Source organism: Ovis aries, chromosome 11 (assembly GCF_016772045.2).
Source record: "Ovis aries strain OAR_USU_Benz2616 breed Rambouillet chromosome 11, ARS-UI_Ramb_v3.0, whole genome shotgun sequence".
Lineage (NCBI taxonomy): Eukaryota > Metazoa > Chordata > Mammalia > Artiodactyla > Bovidae > Ovis > Ovis aries.
The window spans coordinates 38,804,256-38,825,367 of record NC_056064.1 but is presented as its reverse complement, the minus strand read 5'-3'; the positions used below and the strand labels follow the sequence as shown (position 1 = coordinate 38,825,367).

At 53.5% G+C, this 21,112-nt stretch overlaps 1 protein-coding gene across 4 annotated transcripts in view; it reads right to left on the bottom strand.

Moving 5' to 3' along the window:
* Positions 1-21,112, bottom strand: part of ARHGAP23 (Rho GTPase activating protein 23) — a 79,186-nt gene that overhangs the window by 54,121 nt on the left and 3,953 nt on the right. For 3 of the 4 annotated variants that reach the window (XM_027974625.2, XM_042255899.1, XM_027974626.2), the window contains exon 1: positions 16,327-16,411. The exons of the other annotated variant lie outside the window; for it this stretch is intronic. In XM_027974625.2, coding sequence (XP_027830426.2) covers positions 16,327-16,389 — 63 coding nt within the window. In that variant the 5' untranslated portion in view covers positions 16,390-16,411. Of the gene's footprint in view, positions 1-16,326; positions 16,412-21,112 lie in introns of those variants that run through there. 4 annotated transcript variants of the gene reach the window in all.

Here is a 21,112-nt window from a genome sequence, read left to right as displayed (position 1 = left end):
GAGCTGGGGAGAGGAGAGCATCCTGGGGCCCAAGGGTCAAGTGAGAGGCGAAGGAGGGAACGGACACTGCTGAAGGGCATGTGGTTCAGGAAGTGAGAGAGAGGGGTCTCTAGGCAATTCGCCTGCTTTTACTTCCTCTGGCTTGCTTGGTGCCTCCTCCCAGAACATAGGCTCCAAACCCTGAGACAAGCAATGCAACCACCCCCAAGAGAATTATGTGGAATTTCCAAAGGTCTGACTGGTTCCATACGCCCACTGCACATGACCAAACTGGGACCCACTGACACACGTTGGGGCCTGGGACCCTTTGCTGCAGTGCTTGCCCCTGGACAAAGCTCTCCTCCAGCAACAAAATGCAAAGAAACTATATGGGACTAAAAATAACTGTACACATTTACAGTTGGGGCAAAATTATGGACTAAAGATACAAAGAGACCAAAAAAACCCAACTGCCACTTTTGAAGAGCCCAGAAGAAAAGCAGGAGTTTGGGAGAAAAAAAAGGGTATTACGAATGCCCTCTATATTCAACACCACCAGAGGGGTGGGCAAAATACCTAAGACACCCTTCCAGCCTGACTCGTGGACACACCCCTCCCCTCCCCCCATATAAGCAACAGGCCTGCCCCTTCCTCAGGTAGCAGCAAGCAAGGGAACTTGTTTGTTCTCTCTAGACTCTGCTGCAGCAGGGGCCCTAATAAAGCCTTGCCTGAATTTCCTGTCTGGCTTCTAGTCAATTTTTATTGATTGGGGAAGGCTAAGAACCCTGGTCGGTATCACCATAACCACCCCACAACCTCACATACAGACAGAGCAAATCCTCTGCCAGCCGGTCCATCCCAGGCATGCAGGCAATGTGACACCAAGGCATGCCCGCCCGCCCACGCCTGGGCCTCTGACCCCTGCCCCAGTCTCCCCGCTCAAGGGCGGCGCCCCCTCCCTCCTCCTCCACTCTTCTGCCCCATTCGGATGCCTGCTTCTCAGCACCGCTTGTGTGCAGCCTGACGTGCCCCAACAGGCGAAGCTGACAAGCCGGCCAGGCAGGCCCAGGTCTCCCCAACATTCTTCAGTGTGCAGATAACCCGCGTCACTGGGAACCTGAGGACCCCATACTCGGTCTCACCTGCAGGGAGTTGAGGGGGTTGGCTCAGAGGGTCTCTCCCTATCCAGGATCAGTCTTGCCCTGAGTGGGGGTGTGGTGACACTCTTTTCCCACTCTGAAACTGGGCCCCAGGAAGGCTGGGGGAGGGGAAGTTGAGAGAAAAGGGAGGAGGAAGCACTTGTGATGCCAGAAATCCAGGGGGGACCGACAGTCTCAAGCAGCACCGAATCCCCTAGTTTTTCCAGGAGCAGTATGGCTTGGGCTTAGCACGTGGACTCCAGGGTCCTCTGGAGTCCAGAAGTTCTGGGTCTGTGTCCTGTCTCTACTACTTCCTGGCTGTGAGACCTTGGGCAAATTACTTAACCTCTTTGAGCCTCAGCTCCTCACCAATAAAAAGGGAATGACACTTAAGTTCCACCTCATAGGTTGCTGGGAAAATTAAGTCAATTAAAGGAAGTCCTGAGTAGGAATTCAATAAATGCAAGCTTTTGTTTGTTGCTTTTTCTTTTAAAAGGCTTTTTTATTGAGGTATAACTGACGTGTAACATTATATTAGTCTCAGGTGTAAAGCATGATTGGATATTCACATATATTTTGAAGTGATCACTACAAGTCTAGTTAAACATGTTACCACACTGCAGATTTTTTTCCTGTGATGAGAACTTTTCAGATCTACTCTCTTAGCAGCTTTCAAGCATATAATACTCTATTATTAACTGTGGTCACCATGCTATACATGACATCCCCATGACTTTACTTTTTGACTCCTTCCACCCATTTCACCCACCCCCCACTTCTGGCAACCACCAGTCTATGAACCTGGTTTGGGTTTTTTGTTTGTTTGTTTGGAGGGTTTTCTTTTTAGATTCCACATATAAGTGAAATCATACTTACAGTATCTCTCTTTCTCTGACTTATTTCATTTGCCCTCAAGGTCAGTGCAAGATGTTTTCAGCATCTTTTGGATATTCACACTCACACACCCAACCACACTCACGTTCAGACATACAAACAGCTCAGCCCCACGTACACAAAGACACAGTGACACGTACAGACGCTCAAGAAGGTCTGTACAGACCCAGGTGAACCTATTCACGTGGACATCACCATCATCTCCACTGCCAGCCCCCTACGTGCCCCACCTCTCCTTAATAAGCAGGGAGGGCTCATCAGGAGCCCCCACACTTTTGTAGCAGAACTTCTTCAGGCCCTGAACCTGTCTGTAGGCCCTTTGGGAATGAGGAAGGAGCAGCCAACATGAGACCCCAGGACAGAGCCTGCTCCCAGCGGACAAGGAGCATAGCGAAGGTGCCAGGCTGGCAGGGCCTCCTCCCAGCAGGAGAGCCAGTGCCCTCCTCAGGGACACCAGAGGGAGGGGTCTTTCCTCGTAGTGGGAAATGAGCACTTCCAGAGCAGGGTGAGTCTGGAGCCAGCCACAAAGTAAACAGCTGGGCCATTGCCCAGGCAACCGTGGCCCCGGCGTGGGCTAGGGCACACCACAGGCCCTCTCAACCCCTGATTTACTCCACTCAGCAGCCCCTCGACTGTCTCAAGGCATGCCCTTTCGGTAGCCATTCTGATCTCTGGGCCTGTCTGGGGACTCATCAGAAGGAAGAAGCTGTGCTTTCTCTCTTTGATAGCAGGCTTGTTGTTGTTCAGCCCTGTTAGTCCAGAGTCTCTTCCCAGCAGTCAAGGCCTGTGTCCTTCCCTCAGATTGGAGAGTGCTCCAGGGCCTGGCCTGAGTCTCTCCCACTAGACTGAGAGTTTCCTAAGGATCATAGCTACTACATTTTCGGAAATGTATTTGTACGGCTAGAGTGCTTTGTCTGTAGTAGGCTCTCAAAAAGTATTTGCCCGATGGTCAGAATGTGGACAAACTCGAACTCTTGCGCTTTGCTGGTGGGAATGCAAAATGGTTTATTTGCATTTTCAGAGACTGGACATGTGGACGTAGAAGGTGAAGGAGAGGAGGGGATGAACTTAGAGAGTGGTGTTGACACTACCACGTGTAAAACCAATGGCTAGCAGGAAGCTGCTGTAAAACACAGGGAGCCCAGTCCCACTGCTCCGAGATGACCCAGGGGGTAGGGTGCAGGTGGTGGGAGGTAGGCTCCAGAGAAAGGGGATATGTGTATATTTATGCCTGATCTCCGTTATTGTTCATCAGAAATCAACACAACATTGTAAAACAATTATATTCCAATTTTTTAAATGGTAGAAAACAATATGGTGGTTATGAAAAAAATTAAACACAGAATCACGATATGACCCAACAATTCCACATCTGGCCGTGTGCCCAAAAGAAGTGGAAGCAGGGACTCAGACACCTGTACGATGATGTTCACAGCAGCATATTTCATGAAGGATCCCTTTATGGAAAGGTGGAAACAACCCATTACGGATGAATTGGATAAACAAAATGTGATATATATATATATACAATGGAATTTTATTGTCTTAAACTCTGACATATGCCACAATATGGATAATCCGTGAAGACATTGTGAATTGAAAGTGAAAGTCACTCAATCGTGTCTGTGACCCCACGGATTGTAGTCCACCAGGCTCCTCTGTCAATGGAATTCTCCAGGCAAGAATACTGGAATGGGTTGCCACTTCCTTCTCCAGGGGGTCTTCCCGACCCAGGGATGGAACCGGGGTCTTCTGCATTGTAGGCAGATTCTTTACCATCTGAGCTACAATGACCCATGAAGACATTATGTCCGTGAAGACATTATGCTACGTGAAATAAGCCAGATCAAAAAGACAAGTATTGGAGCATCCCTGGTGGTCCAGTGGTTAGGGCTCCACACTTTCACTGCAGGGGGCACGGGTTTGATCCTTGCTCTGGGAACTAAGATCTGACATGCCACGTGGTATGGTTAAAAAGCAAAAAAAAAAAAAAAAAAAAAAAAAAGAGAGAGAGAGAGAGAGACAACACTGCTTTAAAAAAGAAAGATAAATATTGTATGATTCTGCTTTTATGAGATACCTAGATTCACAGAGACAGGAAATAGAATGGTGGCTACCAAGGGCTGGGGGAAAGGGGAATGTAAGTTATCCTTTAGTGGGTACAGAGTTTCAGTTTGGGAAGATGAAAAGGTTCTGGAGGTTTGTGGTGGTGATGGCTGCACAACGATGTGGATGGACTTAATGCCACTGAACCATAGTCTTAAAAATATATATATATATATTATTGAAAGAAAATAGAACAAATGAACTGGTCCTCCAGTGGGGCCCAGGAGCAGGCCCTGCCCACAGTGGATGCCCAGGACAGCTGGGCACCGCATTCGGGGAGAACCTTTCCCTCCCATCCCTTTCCATTGTGTCCTCTCAGAACCCCCATTGTCATCTCTGGGGCCCTACTATTCCCCTGCAGGGGGAGGTCTCAGGACCAGGGGAGTCTGAACCTCGCACACAGTAGATCCTTAGCATTGGTATCAGGCTTCACTGGTGGCTTGGACGGTAAAGGATCTGCCTGCAATGTGGGGGAGCCAGGTTCAATCCCTGGGTTGCGAAGATCCGTTGGAGAAGGAAATGGCAACCCACTCTAGTATTCTTGCCTAGAGAATTCCATGGACAGAGGAGCCTGGTGGGCTAGTCCATAGCGTCGCAAAGAGTCGTACATGACTAAGCAACTAACACTTTCACTTACCAGCTATCAGAGGCCAGAGAGACGGATGCAGTGTCTTGAAATGCCACATTCCAAGGTGCCAGGACCTTGGAAGAGCTTTTCTAGCAAAGTCAGGCTGAGTATGGGGCTCCTGATCCCCTGAGGTCTGACCCTCCCCTCAAAGCCTACGTACATATGTTTACACACCACTTGTAACATGTATACACACACCAGAGTGTGCACGAAGAGGCAGATCCCTGTTCTCCCATGCTCTCTCAGGCACACACTCCAAGAAAACCACGCCCGCACGCTGAAGGATGCAGTCTTGGCAGAGACGCCGGCAGGTCCCACACGCGGCAGAGCCCCCTGCTGGCCCAGGTCTGGCACACTTATCTCCTTCACAGCCCAGACTGGGCAGGGAACCCTCATTCCCTCCACTCCCCTTCCCCGCGGCATTGTCCAGGCCCCTAACCAGGGCCCAGGGTCAGACTCTTCCTGTTACAGAAGAGCAGAAGGACAGAGCGACTGTGGACCCTCAGGAAGGGTCTCACTTTGGTTGGTCAAGTGGGCCTGGAGAGAGGCCAGAGCCCTTTCTCAGACTAGATCGTGTCAGGGGCATGCATTCCTGAAGGCCAGAGGATGCCTGCAGTGACTCTTCCCCAAAGTCATCATATCCGTTCTTCGACTCCACACTGAAAGGCTCATTCCGGAGGAGACTGGGGGAGAACCCTGGGCGTGGCTCTTCCTGTGGTCCCCTACTCCTCTCTCCAGAAGTTCTTCCTGTTGTCTGACCGCCTGGGCAGAGACAACAGGTGCATCCACTGGTTTCTTTCAGGGGAGCGCTCAGTCCAAGTCAAGCTGAGACCATATCCCCTCCCAGGGCAGGTCTCAGCAGATTCTGAAAGTCTACCCAAGGGCACACGGGGCTCCCTACAGGGAGAGGTTCTCAGCTCCACCCCTGAAACCACCCACCCCCTCAGCCCAGGCCCTGCTCAACCTGCCCAGGTCATCCTACGCCCCAGCGCACAGCGCACGGCTAAGAGCTGAACCTCTCCCTAATCCAGCCCGTGCTGCCCCTGAGGCAGCTGGAAGGGTGGAGGGGATGGTGGCTCTGCAGGGACAAAGAACCTCCCCTGGCTTCTGCCCAAGAGGGAGCTGGGATGGGTTCTGGGCTGGGCTCTGTGGTCTGAAGAGGACAGACGGCATTGCTTTCGGCCCCAGATCCTCCCCCTCACCAGGTGCCAGGCTCTGCAATTGGGGACACTGTGACAGCCGCAGCAGTAATTAATATTTGTTGAGCCCTTGCTATAAGCCAGGCACGCTTCACATGCATTATTACCTCATTTAACAGCAGAGCAGCTTCTTAGGATAAGCAAGACACACACCCACACATCACCTTGGCCTCTGGGGCCCCCCACCCAGCCTGGTGCTGAGCTAAACCATAGGGCACCTAAGGGCGTGGGATAGAAGGCTGGTGAGAAGGAGACTTCTGGCCCAGCCTTGAGAAAGCTGACCTGGAGAAAGGGTCACACTTGCCAACGGTTTTGACTCTAGTCCTTTTCTGGCTGTGTCCTCGAGTTCACATAGGTTTTATTTCTTCAGTTACAAAACAAAGGTAGGTATTGCAGTCTGACAAAGTTGCTGGGAAAGCATCCTGGGAACCGATAAGTGGGAGGGGTTATAGCCCGGGCCCTACATCCCACCATCCAGGAGTGGACTCTGTTTCCCACACGTCTCCTGAGCCCACCCACTTCACCATGTCTACCGCTCTGTTCAAGTCTCCGTCACCCCTCTGGCCCCTGACAGTCCGGATGCATTGTGTTAAATATAAGGACCACCAGGCCCTGTGCAATGAGCCTCTGGGTTCCATGCCCACCACACCCCCTTTCTCTGCGCTCTAGTTACCCTGGCCTCCTTCCAGTTCCTTTGAAGACTAGGCATGCTTCCAGCCTCAGGCCCTTTGCACATGCTGTTTCTGGAATGCTGTTCCCTCTTGCCCAGCTCCCTCCCTGCCTCATCAACCCACACCCTAATTAGTTCCAACCCACTCTGCAGTTCTCAGCAAAAGAGTCACTCCCCAGAGACACCTCCTCTGGCCCCCGGACCAGGTCAGATCTCACAGTACTCTTGAGATGGTGTCTATATATTTATGAGGTTATTTTGACCAACATCTCCCCCCGGGGCTGCAGGTTCTGGAAGGCTGGGACCGTGTCAGCTCCTGGCCCAGAATGGATGCTCAGCACACTTGTTTCTGAATGTTCAGGAATGAGCGAGCTTCTCCTCAGAGAGGGTAGATGGTTGGCAAATCCCCATTCCGAGGAAAGGTCTGTCTGGGGCAGAGGCTGCTTCAGATCTTTGCCCATCTTCTTGTACTGCCCCCCACCCAACTCCTTCCTCAGTAGGAACCAGATTCAGAAAGTGGGGTTGCTGGAAGAAGAGAGGCAGGGGTGAGGAGAAAAGGGAAGCTGCTTCGTCTCTTTTGCAGGGTCCACTGTCCCCTTACCCCAGCTGGCCAAGCCCTTGTCCACTCAGCACTGGCCCACCACACCCACAGCTCTCGCTCCCTGGAATTTAACATTTGTCTTTCCCTCCCCCACCTTCCTTTAACTTCTCCCTTACCCTCCAGGTATCAGCTTGACTGTTTCTGAATAGCTTCCCAGACTGCAAGCTAAGGGACTTGCCAGGGAGCCACGGACAGCAGCAGCGCAGATAGCAGCGCAGATTCAAGCCCAGGTCTGTCTGCCGGCAGAGTCCAGGCTCTCAGCCACCTCATCACACGCCTCATTACTACGTTTCTCCCTTGAGGCCCGGCTGAGAGACACGCCCCCCTCTAGGCCTCAGTTTCCTCCCGAGGTTTCGGCCACCCCCAGACTTCAGGAAAACAGGCAGAGATGGAAAGTGGTGGAGGAGACACAGGAAGTTCAAGGGGAGGAAAGAGGAGTGGAGGGAAGGAGGAGCGCAGAGGGTGGCAACCTCGGACCAGCCAGACGTGAGTAACGCCAAGTATGCGAACTACGCCAGCCCCTGAGCTATGAATAGGACGGTCAGGCTGGACGCCCAGGACGGCCCTCCACGCCCGCAGCCCCCGAGCCCAGCCCTGCACAAGGTCCCGAAATGGGGCAGAGGCCAAGGAGTCACGCTCAGGGGGCGGAGGCTGAGTGGCAGGATCGAAGAGGTGTGGTCATGCAGATAAAATGCAAATAGAGAGCAGCTGGCTTATCTGATTGGTGGGTCTCTGCCCTCCCGGAAGCGTGTCCCGAATGCGGTCGAGCATTGCGCTGGGCCCCTGCTCACACTTGTTTGTGGCCCGGCAGTCATGGTTCCCCAACAGTCCTTCCGGTCACCCCTTGAATGAGTCGCAATGATATGTGCAACCTCTCAACCTGTTCTGTCGAGGCCCTGGTTAGGCTCTGCAGTTGAGATACCATTCCCTGCCCACCTCAGGGCCAGGTCAGCCTCTCCTCCTTGGAGCTCGTGTCTGACAGCTGGGCTTTTGGAAAATTACAGCAGCCCATCCCTGCCTCCCCTTTTCTCATCAATGACCAAAGTGGGGAGCACACTGGACCAGGAACAGGGCACTCAGTCCCCAGCCCAATGCAACCCCTTGTGTGCCCCTAAAAGATTCAGTCAACCTCAGAGCCTGGCTCCTCTTTCATTCTGGCATGACTGACTAGGTGTCCCCAAGGGCTAGGAGTCCAAGAGACCTAAGATCAGGTCCCAGCTGTGTGACCCCAGTCAAAGACCATCTTTCCTTCATTATGCCAGCCCCTACCTGGACTTCAAGGCTCAGCTGGGGGCGAGGAAAAGTGGCTACCTTTCCAGGATGGGGACTGTGCTCCCAGGCTCTTTCTTGTCTGGGAAAGCAGCCATGACACACGATAGCCTTAGTTAGAATTCAGAAAGACCCAGATTTAAATTTGGATGCTGGATGACCTTTGGTGGAGTAATTTAGCCTCTCACGGTCTTGGTTCTTATTATCTGTAAATGTACAACCACTTCATGACAGTACTTGAAAACTGATCAAAAGAGGTTTCACCAAAGAATTCTCAACAATAGATTTGGAAAGAGGAGATGACAGAAAGGAGATTAATCATATCACCAACTGGTTTTTAACCAATCCCTACAGAAATTCTACCCAGTAGCACTGTTTCCATCTTTCAACTCCCGTCATCTCTTTTGTGACCACATTTACACTGAGATGATGTCGTGGTGAAGACACCATTTGAATCTTCTGTAGGTCTGTCTCTCTGGTTAGATCTGGCCAATTTTCATGGTAATATTATTTGAGGGGTGGCAAGGGGTGTCTGCACTGGTGGATAGTATACATGCACATCTCAGAACCCCTTATAAAACCTTAGTGGAGCTTTTGGCTGGTGGGGAAGCAGATAAGGAACCTCTTGAGGGCAGGGCTGTTTCATATTCATTCATAGAGAGAGCCCGGAACACAGACAGTGCACAGGAAACGGCCACCAAATGAACAAAGTCCGGTCTGGTCTGCATTAAGATCTCGCCACTGCCTGATTTGCCCAGGCACTGAGCCTCCAGTTCTTGGCGTCAGGTCCCTCTCCTGCCCCAGGCTGAAAGTAGGGAGAGGGACACTCTCATGCAAGCCAGGCCTGGGAATGTCCTCAGCACCCTGGGCCACACCCAGTCTCAGAGAATGCTTTCCCTAGCACTGTGGGGATCTAAGCACCTGGAAGCCACTGGAGGAGGAAAAGATCCCAGTGGGACAGGGAGGGGGACCCATTTCTCATCCCACCAGCAATCTTGGCCTTGCTGAGTGACCCCCATTACCTGACTCCCACTCTCCCCTCTTGGAGACGTGCCATCCCCTCCTGGGCTGTGGGTCCAACCTCAGCTGCCCCCTTATCCCCTCACCCCCACCAGGTGCTGCAGGGCAGAGGGGGGCACAGTGCCAAGGCTTCATTAGAGCTAATGAGGGCTCAGCCCTTCAGATGCCAGTGCAAGATACAGGAAAGTACCAGAACCACCCGCAGCCCCCCATCATGGCCTGGTGCAACCAGGGGCCACACCCTCGGAAGAGGAAAAGGAGATTTAGAAGTGTCTTCTCAAGTACAGAGAGTGCCGAGGTGCCAGGGGAAGATGGGGATGAGGGGCCTGAACCAGAAAAGAGCCTCAGGGTGAGGGAGGGGTCTCATCTGGGCTCCGAAGGCCCCACGGTCCACCGCTCAGTCCAAAACAACCCACCAACAGACACTCGGTCCTTCCTTTCCTCCCTTTCATGGAACACAGCAGGTCAGAGCTGGGGAGACCATGGGATCTTGTCCACTCCCCTTGGGTCAGAACTGAGCAGCCTGAACCTGCTTCTCACCTGGCATCCAGCCTTCCTCTTCCTCCCACTTTGCCTGTCCCTTCCCCTCTGCTTCTAGCTCCTCGGCCTTGGACTTTCTCTAGGCCCAGAGGTGGGGGCGGCCTCATATCCATTCTCTTTCAGAGAATGCTGGAAACTGCAGTGGCGGGTAGGGGTCTGCACTGCAGCTTCCCCTTCTAGCCTTTCGGGGGCTCTCAGACACAGCCTCTAAGTCCTGCATCTACACCCAATTCTCTCCAAGGAGCTCTCACACACTTTGAGGAAATAGAAAAGGAAGAAGCTGCAGACTTAGGAGCCCACAGTCAGATAGAAATCAAGCTAGGGACTGTTGGAAACCAGGCCAAAATGAGCTCTGTCCTTCCCTAATTAACCCCCACTTGGCGGCCAAGACCCTGAAGCGGCTGTCCTTCCACATGGCTCCCACATGTCCCCCTAGTCTGGCCACATTCCTCCGGCCCACACACCTCCCACCAGCCCTCCCACCCGAAGGGGCCGGCGCCGGGTCTGTTTCCATCTTGGCTGTGGGTCTGTCATCCCCGTGCTCCGCCCCAGTTCTCTCCTCCCAGGGATTCAGGCTGAGCTTTGAAAGGGTCACTTCAAAGAGGACCTGCCTGCCGAGGGCCCAGCCAGACCCAGGGCTGGCTGCTGGGCCAGATTCCCGGTGGCCGGGGACAAAGGCCCCACTGTTCCCTCGACCCCCGGACGCCCCCAAAGGCACTGGGCATGAGAAGTCTTTCTTTCCCCAGTTCTGTTCCTTACAGGCCCCGGCTCTTTGCCACAGGGAGTGGTCCTGATCCCTCGTCCAGCTAAGTCTCGAGGGTGGGGAGGTCAGAGAACTACCCATTTCCCACCCCCACCATTCACCCAGTACCTTTGGGCAGCCAGGATGTGGAGGCAGCTTTGGGCTGACTGCAGAGCCCGCGGTCCAGACACCTACTGCCCCTCAGTCACCAAGCCCTTCCCAGGCCGCTTCTCACACCCATCAGAACCACACCCATCCTCCCAGGCCTCCTCCAGGCAGCCTTTCAGGACTCCCTTTCCTCAGAGGTGCCCCCCAGCCCAAACCACAGCAGCCAGCCTCTCACTCTTCTCCCCAGTTCCTGACAGCAGGGACCACATCTCACCTGCTCCTCTAATTTCTTACCACACAGCGCTGATCCCAAAGCAGGGTCCTTAGGTTTTTCTGTGTTGACTCCTCATGCAATGCCTGAATTCTCTCTAGTCCGATCTGTGCTTGCTTACCTCCACTGGTGGGGGCCTCATTACCTCCAAGGACAGCTCTTCAGATTTCTCCAACCATAAAGGGTTCTCTTTATTGAGCCCAAAGTGTGTCATTTTCATTTCTATCCACTGATTATTGTTTAATAACAGTTTCAGCTAATAGTTGCAATTATCAAATGTCGGCCACCAGGTAAAGTATTACCTCATTTAATCCTTTCAACAATTTTGAGGGATTATTTCAGGGACAAGAAAACGGAAACCAAAAACAACTAAGTGAGTTGGCCAAGGTCATACAGTTAATAAGGGGTAAAGCTGAAATTTGAACCCCCTCAGGCTGAAGGCAAGGCCAGACACCCAATGTGCCTCCCAGCACACAGAGGCCACGCCAGACCTGGGGCTCTCATCTCCCGCTGGCCTGTCTATATTAGAAGGCAGACCACACTCCCCACACTTCTTTTTTCTTAGTTAGCTCCCACCAGCCTTTGTCAGCAGATGAAGTGTGGCCAGCAGATAGTGGCAGTTTGATGCTAATTCAAAGCAGTCCATGGGGAACAGAGGGAGTCAAAGGGGAAGAAGTCACCTCCCTTGGGGTACACAGGCTGGAGGAGGCTGGAGAAGGTGGCCTTGGGCTTCAGGTTTACAACTCGAGGTGACTGGAAATCCAACACCCCTTCCCGTGAGAGATGGAGAATTATTAGTTGTGCCAGGCCCTGTCCCAAACCTGCTACTCCATCCACCCTCCAACTTGAAAGGGAAGGAATCTTCCACCAAGATGGAGTGGGCATCTGGGCTTAGCATCTCAGGGCCAGAGAGATGAAAAGGGAACAGCCATCTTTAATCCAACTTGTCATCTTTTTCCCACCTGCCCGTTGCTCTGCATCACTCCCTTAGAACTCTGGGGAAGGAAGGGAGGGAGTGAGAGCGAGAGAGAAGTCAGAAAGCTGGGGGCCCCCAGTGGCCTTGGAGGGCAGGTGTGATAGGGTGTGGGCGAGCTTTTTTTTTGGCCATGCCACACGACTTGAAGGATCTTAGCTCCTGTCCAGGTTCCGGGGGGCAAGCTCCTAACCACTGGACTGCCTGGTAAGTCCCCAGGGTGAGCTTTCCTTTCCTCTCCAGGTTTGGCTCAGGCAGTCCTGGCACAGAGAATAAGATGGTGCACCTCTAGGCTACCTTCCCAAGACTCTAACCCAGTTACCTCCAAAGGATTAGACTACAGGATTCCATGGTTTTTCTGCACAGTCAGTCAGTCAGTCAGTCAACAAACATTCTCAGAGCTCTGGCTGTATACCAGGCTCTGTGGATACCAAGATAAACACAGCACCTCTGAGGCTGTTAGAATAAGCATGGTCAACTCCGTAGCTCTTCCACTTACTAGCTGGGTGACCTCAGGAAGCCATATAATTCTTTGTGTCAGTGTCTTCATCCGTCACATGGGATGGGGACAATGCACCCCATTGGAAGTGGTGGCCATGATTATTTTTCTTGCCCTCAAATAACTCCAGTCTGGCAGGGAGACTGATGTGTAGACCAAGCATCCCGATGCTGGTCAGAACTGGCACAGAGCACCCTAGAGGGCCAGGGAAGGGGCTGCTCCCCGGCCTGCATTTCACAAACATTTATGGAGGGCTGGCAGCTCTGTGCCAGGCACTGTGCTGGCCACTAGGGACACAGAGATGAACAGGACACATTGTCCACTTGTCCCGGCTTCTCCCTGCCCTCCCTTTTCCCTCCCAGTGTCAGAACCCTGCACTGGAATGGGGCACCCAGGACAGAGCTGTATGGGGAAAGGCACAGGCCGGGAGCCTGGGAGTCAGAACCCCTGGGTTCCCGTCCACCACTCTCTGGCCTCAGGCTCCCCACTGCTGGACAAGATGGCCCCTCTGGTCCTGACCCACTCTGACAGGTGACAAGCTCCACCCCGACAGAGATTTCAACTGGCCCCAGAGTCCATCCCAGCCTGCTGTCCCACTGAGGCAGTGAGGAGGAGACATCAGCCTGGTACTGATTGGCACTGCCCTGCTGACAAACTGGCACAATTTCACATGAAAGAGGGGGGCCTGGATCTAAAGGCGGGTATTCGAAGGGGGTGGAGGGTGCTAGGGGAAAGGCAGAGCCAGCTCCCACAGGCCCTATTCATGGCTCTCTCTGGGGAGGGAGAGAGAGCAGGATAATTAAAACCAGGCTTTGTCCAAACCCCTGACCAAGCCAATATCTCACCTTTGAACCCCTGCAGCCAACAGAGCACAGCTGATGCCCCTTTGGAAGGAAAACACCAATGAACCAAGCCACGGACCAAGTGTGGTGGGTTGGCATGGGGTGGGATGGGGGGCTGGAGGAGTAAATGAGCCAATTCTCCACCCATCAAACACGGATGGACACCTGAGGCTTGGCCATCCTGAGGCATCTTGTCCCCATTTCTGTCTCAGCTGAAAGACAAGCCACCAAGCTCCAATTCAGCAAGAGATTGACCTTGATCTTGGCCTGTGTCCAAGACAGACCCAGATTCAGGGTGGGAGTAACAGCAGACAAGCCAGGTCATGAGACGTAGGGTAGTGGAGTGAGATCGTGAACTTGAGCCAGACTGCTGGGTTCCTGTCCTGGCTCTGCCACTCATTAGTAATGTGATTGTGGCCACGCTATTGGTTCTCTGTGCCTCAGTGTCTTCAACTGACAAGTGGGGATAATAAAATAATAGTACCCACATCACTGTGGTTTTGTGAGGACTGAAAGATGTAACATATAAATCCTGGCCCAGAGAAATTGCTATCTATGTCTTAGCTATCAGCTCTACTATTAAAGCAACTCCTCATCCTTACGACACGTTTTTTTCAAGCACTAATGTATATGCTCATTTGAATATATTTGCATCTCCCATGAATATCTCCAGATTTTTACACTGGAATCCAACATCATAGGAATCTACCTAGCCCACTACACCAGAGGAAACTTCCCTGCATGATGCTCCAGGCTAGCCTGGGATGCTACAGCTTATAAACTTCTCCCTAGAAGTTCTCTCAAAGAGCTAACTGCAGTCCTTCATTTGGTAACTTATTCCATTCTCCTTTGTAGACCCTCTTTTAATCTGATACATCATGAAGTCCTTAAGTATCTCTGCAATACAGGATGAAGCAATAAATGCCTCTGCCCACTCCTGCACTCTCTGTTCTGTAACCAGCAGCCTCCCTCATCCCCCACTCAAAGTGCTGCACCCATGGGGGCCCAGTCAGGCTTCCTGCACCCCTGGCCCATGAGCTCAGAGCTGGCCTGAGGCGGGAGCACAGAGGTCCCCGTCCAGGCTGCCTAAACACAGGGCCTATTCCCAGGGTCCAGTCCCTTTCTGCTTCAGCTGAGATCCTCAAAAGCCTGCCCCATTCTCCATGGTGTCCCAAAGCCACCTTCCTAATACTACCCCCCTCCTCAGAGTTTCATCTTGTGCCGTGACTCCCATCAGAAGATCCGGCACTATTGTTGTATAGTCTCGGCCCCTAATATCCACCCTACCTGCTCCTAGGGCTTGGCTTTTGAAGCCTTCATATCCAGCATTGAAGGATTTATGTATTGAAACCTAGCGTGGACCCAAACACTTTCTGAGCAAGTAGAAGAGCCTGGGGCGGGGGGGCCTTTGGGCTGTGTTTGGAGGTGAGATGACTGGTTATGTAACTGAGATTCAAACTGCATGCCAATGAGTGCATCTCAGTAAGAGCGGCCACTCTGAGGAATGGGGTTGTTGCCCTGGCAGAGAGGGAGGACCCCAGGAGATCAAATGCCATCCACCTTCAGCAGACAGGGTGGGGCTTGGGGTGGAGATAGTTGGGGGGGTGGGGATGAAGTAGGTGGTGGAGTGTGTGTGGAGGGGGCGATCCAAGGAACTCAAGGATAATGACCTCCACTTCCATCCCCTGTCCATCCTGAAATTCAAGTTTGTAATTAGGAAACACTTTTGGCTGAAAGGTAGAGGGGGAGTCGGGGATAGAGATGCAGATTAAGGGAGAACTGTGCACACATCCAGCTTCTGAGGTACACACCATGCTCAGAGATTCCAAAGCACCAGACCCCAGCTCAACACTGAGCAGATGGTTGGGGAGGAATAGCCCTAAATCTTCCAGCCGCGTTAAAAGAGCAAGAGACCTCTGCCCAGGCCTTGATCCCAACCTGGACCCCCCAGAGAACTTTTTTCCCCAGCTCTGAAAACCACTAACGTTACAGTGTTCAACTCTTCAGCTTGGAAAGAGGGGGACTGTGTTTTGGGGTGGTGCTCCAGCAGAACTGGGCAGTCAGGCTCAGAGGTATATGGAGGGGGCTGGCCTCAATGGAGCCCGCAGGCCCCTGCTGGCCCCTCCCCAGCCTCAGCAGCTGGCAGATGAAAGAACCCAAGCAAAGCAGCCCAGCGCTGAGTAATGCCCCTGGCACCCCGTGCCCAGACCCACCCACAGCCAGCCTGAGAGGGCAGAAGGGAGGGCAGCTGCGCCTGAAGGACCGGGGGTCCCGGCCCTGTTTCTCTTCCTCAGGACCCAGTGGGGCGGTGGACCCGCGCAGGGCAGCTTGTCGGTGGTCCGGCCCGGCAGGAGGGGAGTGTGGCCCAGGGAGGGGGTGTCCGGCCACAGTGGCCAAGGACATCCCGCTCTGGGAACCCCCTCCCCCACTCCCTCTCCCTCCAGCTGTGCCGGGGCCTCGCCAACGGAAAACGAAAACTCGGGCAGAGGAAACGGCGGCAGGCGCCCCGCCTGAAAAACCCGGACAAAAGGCGCGGGCCTCCTGCCCTCGCTGCCCGGCCGCCGGGGGCCTGGCACCGCTGCCCGGGTCGCTGCCCCTGGCCCTGGCAGCCCAGTGCTCGTCCCGACCCCCTGACTACCTTCCTCCTTCCCGTCCTTTGCCCAGGGCAGCTCCCGCTCCAGCCCCCTTCCCGACCACCAGCGGATGTTTCTGCGGCCGTGCCCCGCGGTGCCCGCGCCGTGTGCCCCAGGCTGTGCCCACGGAGCGGGGACGCCGCGACCCCAGCCCTGCTGCCACCTCCCCGGCAGCGCCTGGATCCGCCCCCTTTCCTAGATCAGCGCCCTCACCTTGGGGGGCCGGGGCTCCGGGCGAGGCGGGATCCCGACCAGGCAGAAGGCGACTCCATTCATCGGGCGGCAGGGGAGGCTCTGTGGCCAGGGCACTGCTGGGGGCGCAGGCAGGGACCCGGGAGGGGCGGGACCGAAGGGGCGGGGTCGAACGCGGAGGGTGGGGTGTGTCTTCGCTCCGCCCCCTGCGCTCCAGACGGGGCGCACCCTCTGCCTCTTGCTGGGTTAGATGCGTACCGCAGGGCTGAGTTCGGGGTTGTAGCTGACAGAGCCAGCAGAAGAGAAACGGTCTCAGGGAGACAGTTTGGGCTGGCCCAGCCCAGAAAAGACGATCCAGGCAGGCAAGCAAAGAGGATGCGGGCACAGAACACCGGACTAGCTAGCACCGAGAGAGGGAGGCAGGGAGGAAGAAACGGAAAGGGAAGCAGAGAGAAACAAAGCCAGACAGAGAGGATCAGAAACAGAGACGGAGAGATTCAGACAGCAGGAGAGAGGCAGAGACCAGACAGAGATAGAGAGAGGCAGAGAAAATCAGAGACAAGGATGAATAGACTCAGGTCGGAAGAGAGGGAGAGACAGAAAAAAGACTTAGGGAGCCTTCCATTCAGAGACGCATGGCACTTGAGACAAGGGCAGAGATGGAGGAGGGGAAGGGGGTGAAGGTAACGGGAGCTTTCAGTTTTTATGTTCCTCAATCTAGGACTCCCTTCCCAGTCTCAGCTCAGGCAGGCAGGGGAGAGGAAGGTATAAGAGAGAAGCAGAGCTTCACGCCCCCACCCAGCCAGCCTGTGGCTCACGCCTTTAGACAGCTCACAGACCCACTCTGCAGTGGGTGACAATAAAAGCAGAGGCCCTCCAGGCCTTCCAGTCACAAGTTCCCACAGCCTCCTTTCCCAGCCTCATTCTGAGCTGGGCCCAATGAACAAACCAGGGTCCTGAGTCCATTTCTCACTTCCCTGCCCCCAAGCAGCCCATCCCCTGATGATCCTGGAAGGGACAGTCTCCCAGTCTTTAGCTTCTGCTGGAAAGTTACTTCTGCTGTCTAACAACATCCTTCGTACCTCCTTTTATTTTACAGCCTATGCGTACCTCTTTCCCTTGCCTTCTTGTAGTTCTAAAGGGCTCCTGTATTTCTTCACCCAGATTGTGAAGAAAGGAAGGCAGAGGTCACAGATAAATAGGAATATGATTTGGATGAAGAAGGCAATGAAAGCGGGAAAGCCAACTCTGCCTACTGAAATGTCCCACCCCCTCTGGGGCAAGCAGCCTCATAAAACCTATTTGCTGTACCATCACCACTCTGACTCCTGAGAGCCGATCAGCCTCAAGTCCTAGATCCTCAGGATAAAGGACTCGGATCCTATGGGGGACAGTGTTGTCCAGACACCATCTAGACCACCCCTACTCCTATAAGCCCGAGGAAGGAGATATTGACTTGTTAAGTCTTTATGTTTTATTTTAACTTCTCTGAAAGTCAGTAGAAAAGGATGCTCTTGTAATGGTGGAGGGGCAGTCAATGACTCCTCTTCCTTCCTCACCTCTCTTCATCAAGGTCATATGAAGCCGGAATTATGCTCCACTTCCGAGCTTTCCTGCTATCTAACTGTAACCCATCACACCACCTGTATTCTCTGGCTTAGTCTTCAACCAGGCCTCTCTGTCTGACTTTCTGCCCTGAAGCTCCAACAGTCCAAGCCTGGCTCAGGGGTTCTTCCCTCTCAAAACAAATGGGTTGTCTGTGTAAGGGGGGGAGCAGTGGCATCTGAGATCCAGACTGGACTGAGGGTGTGGGGAAGGGGGGAGGGTGGCCCCTGGGGTACCCCTGACTCACTTTTTCCAGAGCCTCATGCCCTCAGACACTGCAGGAGGTGGTGAGAGGAAATGAGCTCACACTGGCCGGCAGGCAATTCCTCCCTCCACAATGCACTGCGCTCTCCTCCCCCACCCTCTCCGCTTCCCAGAAAGTGCACTCTTCCCCCACCCTGCTGCCCCTCCCACCTCTTCCTGCACCTTGACCTGCACCCCCATCCATCTTCTCCTGCATCTCTCTCATCTTTCCTTTTCACCTCAGTTCCCCATCCCCTCTGACATCTGTATCCCATTACCTGCATCCCACCATCCTCCCCGGAATCCACTCTATTCCTGGCACACTCTCTGGGGAATAGGGCAATAAAGTCCAACATGGGATGGAGGGTGCCCCTCACTGAGGATCCTCTTTATACTCCTCCCTTTCTAAATTCCTCTCTAAGCCCACTCAGCTTCTTTCCTTCACAAATGTTTACTGGGAGTCCTAATATACCTTGCGGTAGGAGAGTGGAGGTGGCCCCTGGGGACAGGAGGTAGGCTTAGCTCCTTCCCTTTAGGAGTCCTGGTCTTACCAATCCTGACTCTAGTGTGAGATCCCAGGAGAGGAAGGCTGCAGAAGCAGAGGAAGGCTTCCAGAAGCAAGCGGCCGTGATCTTTAGAGGGTGTCATGGATGGGACAGGGTGGGGTGGGCCATGGCAAGAAAGAAGATTGTGGACAAAAGCAGGGAGGCAGGAGAAAGCAGACTCCAGCAGTGTGGCTGGAGCCAAGTGGAAGGTTCGTGGGCAGGAAGCACGGAGGGATGAGGAAGGAAATGTGGGTGGGGATGTCACCGTGGAGTGACTGGGCCTGAGGCACTTAGACTCCAGCCTAGCTTGTGGCAGGGATTTAAGCAGAGATGTGCTAGGGCCACTGTAGCATGATGTGGGAAAGAACAGAGGTGGGGGTGGGGGGCGGCAGTAAGGAGCCAGAGGTAAGGGATCAGACGGGAGGGCCCTGCACCTGGGCAGGGGGCACCAATCATCAGAGGCCCCCGGATCTTGTTAAACAACTAAGTATTATGGAAAGGAAATGGAAGAGTCTAGAACAACTCCCAGTAGGCTCCCCTGTGGCTCAGCTGATAAAGAATCTGCCTGCAATGCAGGAGACCTGAGTTCAATCCCTGGGTCAGAAAGATACCCTGGAGAAGGGAACGGCTACCCACTCCAGTATTCTCGCCTGGAGAATTCCATGGACTGTAAAGAGTCGGACATGACTGAGCAACTTTCATTACACTTCAGAACAACTCCAACTTTTATGGCTCAGAGGATGAGATAGTAGGTGTCTAGAGTGTTCTCAGGGAGAGGGGACATGCCAGGCACTGGGCTAAGTAATCCTTGGTATATATTATTCCAATTCAGCCTTATAAAGGGTCTATGAAATAGGTATTATATATAATCTTCATTTACAGATAAGGAAACTGAGGCCCAGAGAACTTGAGCATCTTACCCGAGGCCACTCAGGATTTGACGCCAGGCATTTGGGCTCCCTACTCTAATATTCTTGCCTGGAGAATTCCATGGACAGAGGAGCCTGGTAGGCTACAGTCCATGGTGTCATAAGAGCTGGACACAACTGGGCGATTAACACACACCATTTGGGCTCAAGTCTACACACTTAACATATAGGCTGTGCTGCTGGTGGGGTAGTGATTGGCAGCTTGAACCCTGGGTCCTTCTCCCTGAAGAGAGGCCTGAGCTAGAGACATGGCTTTGGAAGTCATTCGTGGATCAGGAGTGAGGTTCGGATTCTCCAGGGACACTGCAGAGAGGAGGTGAGATGTGGAATGGGACCCGAGGAGCACCCACCTTTCAGGGCCGGCAGGAAGGAAGAGGCAGCAAGAAGGATTGAGGAGAGAGAGCTGGCGAGCAGGGGACAGGCGGGGCGGAGGCCAGAGCAGTCAGGAAGAGCATCAAGGGTGAAGAAATGGAATTGGGCCACTGAGAGAGTCAGCAGGAAGGGACAGGGGAGAGCACAGATGAGTGGGGTTGAGGCACAGCTCCAATTCCGGGGGGCGGGGGGCGGCACCTGAGCAGGCTTTTTGGTTGGGGAGCAGGAGCCAAGGGAGAGAGAGCCTGAGGGGGTGATAAGTGGAGTAGAGGAAAAGGAACCCAGCGTCCTGCCAGGGGAAGAACCTGCCTTCCCCAGACCCGGTAGGGCTAGGAGAGGAGCATGGCGGGGGATGTCAGGGAGTCCCCAGACCAGAGCATTCCAGGGCCAGGATCAGGCCTGGCCTAGGAGCCGTTGCGGGGTTTTATGGTGTCATCAAGGAGACCCTAACCAAGAGCACATTCAAGTTCCCATCCTGCCCACATAGTAGCTGAAATGTCTTTGAAGAAAAGTACATACTCTGAGCCTTAGTTTCACCCTCTGTAGATGAAAACAATAGGCCTTCTCCACCAATCTCCAACTGAGAGCTCACATTTGATAAAGAATCAAAGCAATGAGTGGAAGACTATAGGAGTGATGACCATAGGGGTTATGGTCATAGGGGTTATAGGCGTGATGACCATACACCTGGCTACAGCTTCCGGCCTTTCCACGGAAGGGGAGAGAGCACCCCCTGGTGGAGAAGGGCAGGAGCGCAGGACTAGAAGGAAGGGCTGAAGAGAGAGCTGACCTGTTCCTCTGGCTTTCAGCCCCCAGGTTTTCTGCTTGTTCCCTTGAAGCAACTCATGCCCACCTAAATTTTCATCCCCAAGGTAGTGGCCCATAGGACCTCCCTGGTGGTCCAGTGGCTAAGACTCAGAGCTCCCAATGCAAGGGGTCCAGGTTCAATCGCTGATGGGGGAACTATTAATAGATCCCTCATGCCACAAATTAAGAGTCTGCATACCACAACTAAAGACCCTGCATGCTGCAATGAAGATCCTGGCACAGCCAAATAAATAAAAAATATTAATTAAAAAGAAGGTGGTAAAAACAAAAAAAGAAGGTGGTGGC